Genomic DNA, 2,500 nt, shown 5'->3' on the forward strand with positions numbered 1-2,500 from the left:
TGGTAAATGTTAGTCAACATATAAAGTTCGTCTTATACATCATTATAGTGAGCACTTCAAGATATTTGACGGAAAGAAGACTTTGGAATATCAGCAAACCAGGGACACATTTATCGATGATGAACAAATGGTCGAGGTTCCTTTCCAAAGTTCAGATGAGATCACAGTTAACATTTCCTTGACGCGCCTGGGAAGCAGCGTTAAAGCTCAGTACGTCATTTTGGAAAGTGGTCTCCTTTCAGGTAAGCATAATTAAAATTTGTTTAAGTAGTTTCTTTTAGATCAAAGGTTACTTTATGAGTTCATCAGTTTTCGGTCCTTAGGCGATGGTCTCTTCACCAATGGCACGTCATCCCTTGGAGAAATTACTTAATCGCATGATTCTGTTATACACTCTAGTTTACGGTTCTCATCCACTGATATTGAAATGTTACACGCAAACTGAGCTAAAAACACCCAACGGACCACATCCTAAGTCACAAAAGCCCACATTGTTGTCTCTGCTTTGCGTCAGGATTGGGTCATTTAATTGACTGCTGTCCTTGTTGCAAATTGCCATTTTGTTATCACAATTGTTTGAGATGGCTCACCCAAGAAACTTTTAAAGTGATTCTTAAATTCAATAAACCTTTTTAGTGGTTTGCAAATATTATTTCCACTTTTTTTAAAAATTATTATCTGAATAAGAGTTACGGTTCCCTTGACGAGCTGGGAAGTGTTCATTGACGGAAAACTGCAATTTGTAGACACGAGGGCTTCCAGGAGAGAGGAGAGTTTCATCGCAACCTTCCTGGCTTGTGACGCAACAATGTCATTGGCAATGAGTTTCACTTTGGAAAGTCTTAAAGAACTGTAGACAAGGAAATTCCTTCCCCACATCCGAATGGAAATTCAGAAGGAGGTTGATTCCCTTAAAGGGAGAATAAATGATATAAGCATAAGGTTTGACGAGATCGAAAAGTCCAAAAATGTTATTTTGAAGAAATAAACCTGTACTATCAACGATTAAGGATCTAAAATGAATATAACGAAGGCGTAAGCGAAGTCAGATTCAACAGATCGAGGGTGACATAACGACCTCACGAACCGCAGCTAACTGGTATACCAAATATCAGGTTAACCAATTCTGAATGGGGTTGATCTTGATGAAAACCAGATTTCGATCACGTAATAACAAGCTCCCGCATGACTTGATAGCTCAACTAGCAGAGCACTGCACCGGTATCGCAGAAATCAGGGTTCGAACCCTGTTCAAGTCCCCCCCCCCGCCCCTTTTTTTTTGTTTTCTTCAGGCTTTCCTTTCGTTGCTGCTCAAGTAGAGTTAATTAATAAATGTGATGATCAGCAACTTAACCTTTTTAGATTTTTTTTTCTCCTTTATTTAATTACATATACAACGAATACACAGATTTGCCAACTGTACAATGTAAGTACTTACATTTACGATTTTGCTAACACTTACAATTACAACATACAGGCATAAGGTTATTTGCACAAAGCTGAGAAACGAACAATACTAGAGGTCTAGACCGCTTTTCCAGAAAGGCACTCTGTTTGTTTGACATGAATGCTATGTATCTTTCTATTTCTATCTTCTCTGCTATGAGGGTGACAAAATCTTCAAAAGTAGTATAGGAGTTGGGGGTACGAGAGAATTTTTAGTAATCATATAGAAATGCTCTAATAAATGTGATTTGACCTTGGGATTTGACCTTGGCAAAAATACTTGTCAAAGTAAAACCAATCCAGATCATTTTCCATCTCGAAGTAGAGCAAAATATAAATTTTAATTTATATTTTGCACTACTGATGATGGGAAAATGATCACTGTGATTAAAATAATTATTTTTTGACAACAACAAAAACACTCGTCAACAGCCTTGATATAACTATTATACTCATTATTTGCGCTGGTAAATTTTGGGCTTTGCTCAAAATTTCTCTGAGCACTACTGAAACGGCTACAACGGCTTTCTAAAATTATTTTTTAATACTCATACAGAAATATTTTTTATTTCATTTTCATCCTTCTAAAACCATATTACCATTGCTTTTTCACACTTATTTAACACAACTCTTGTCAATTTTCAGATCAACATAAACTTTGTGAGTAAAGTTGAAATGCGTTTAGATATTCGCATATTCACCATAGCGTGACATTATAGGAAGAACAGGAGGTCTATGTTGTCATACCACAGGGACTTCCCCGAGGAAGCGAGTCATGAGGAAGTCGTATGATTTGTTCGACCAATCACAACTTCATTTTTTTTTTACCAAAATTGTTTCTCAAATGAATTTTATTTTCAAATTGGTTTCCATTTTGGAAGCGACTTTTGAAGAAACTAATGGACCAAGACAGCAACTGACTGACCTTTTTAGGCATAAATTTTTATATTAATATATAGAAAATGACCTGTAATAAAGATCGTCTTGATGGATTAGTATCAATATAACCTTGAAAAACGCTGTGATAATGATATTTGATAGAAGTTGATTATTG

The 2,500-nt window shown here is 36.0% G+C and overlaps 1 protein-coding gene across 1 annotated transcript in view; it reads left to right on the top strand.

Moving 5' to 3' along the window:
- Positions 1-2,500, top strand: part of LOC138025698 (uncharacterized) — a 54,082-nt gene that overhangs the window by 21,301 nt on the left and 30,281 nt on the right. The window contains exon 8 of the mRNA XM_068872875.1: positions 49-242. Within this exon, the coding sequence (XP_068728976.1) occupies positions 49-242 (194 nt within the window). The remainder of the gene's footprint in view (positions 1-48; positions 243-2,500) is intronic.

The sequence above is a fragment of the Montipora capricornis genome, chromosome 12 (genome assembly GCF_036669925.1).
Source record: "Montipora capricornis isolate CH-2021 chromosome 12, ASM3666992v2, whole genome shotgun sequence".
NCBI lineage: Eukaryota > Metazoa > Cnidaria > Anthozoa > Scleractinia > Acroporidae > Montipora > Montipora capricornis.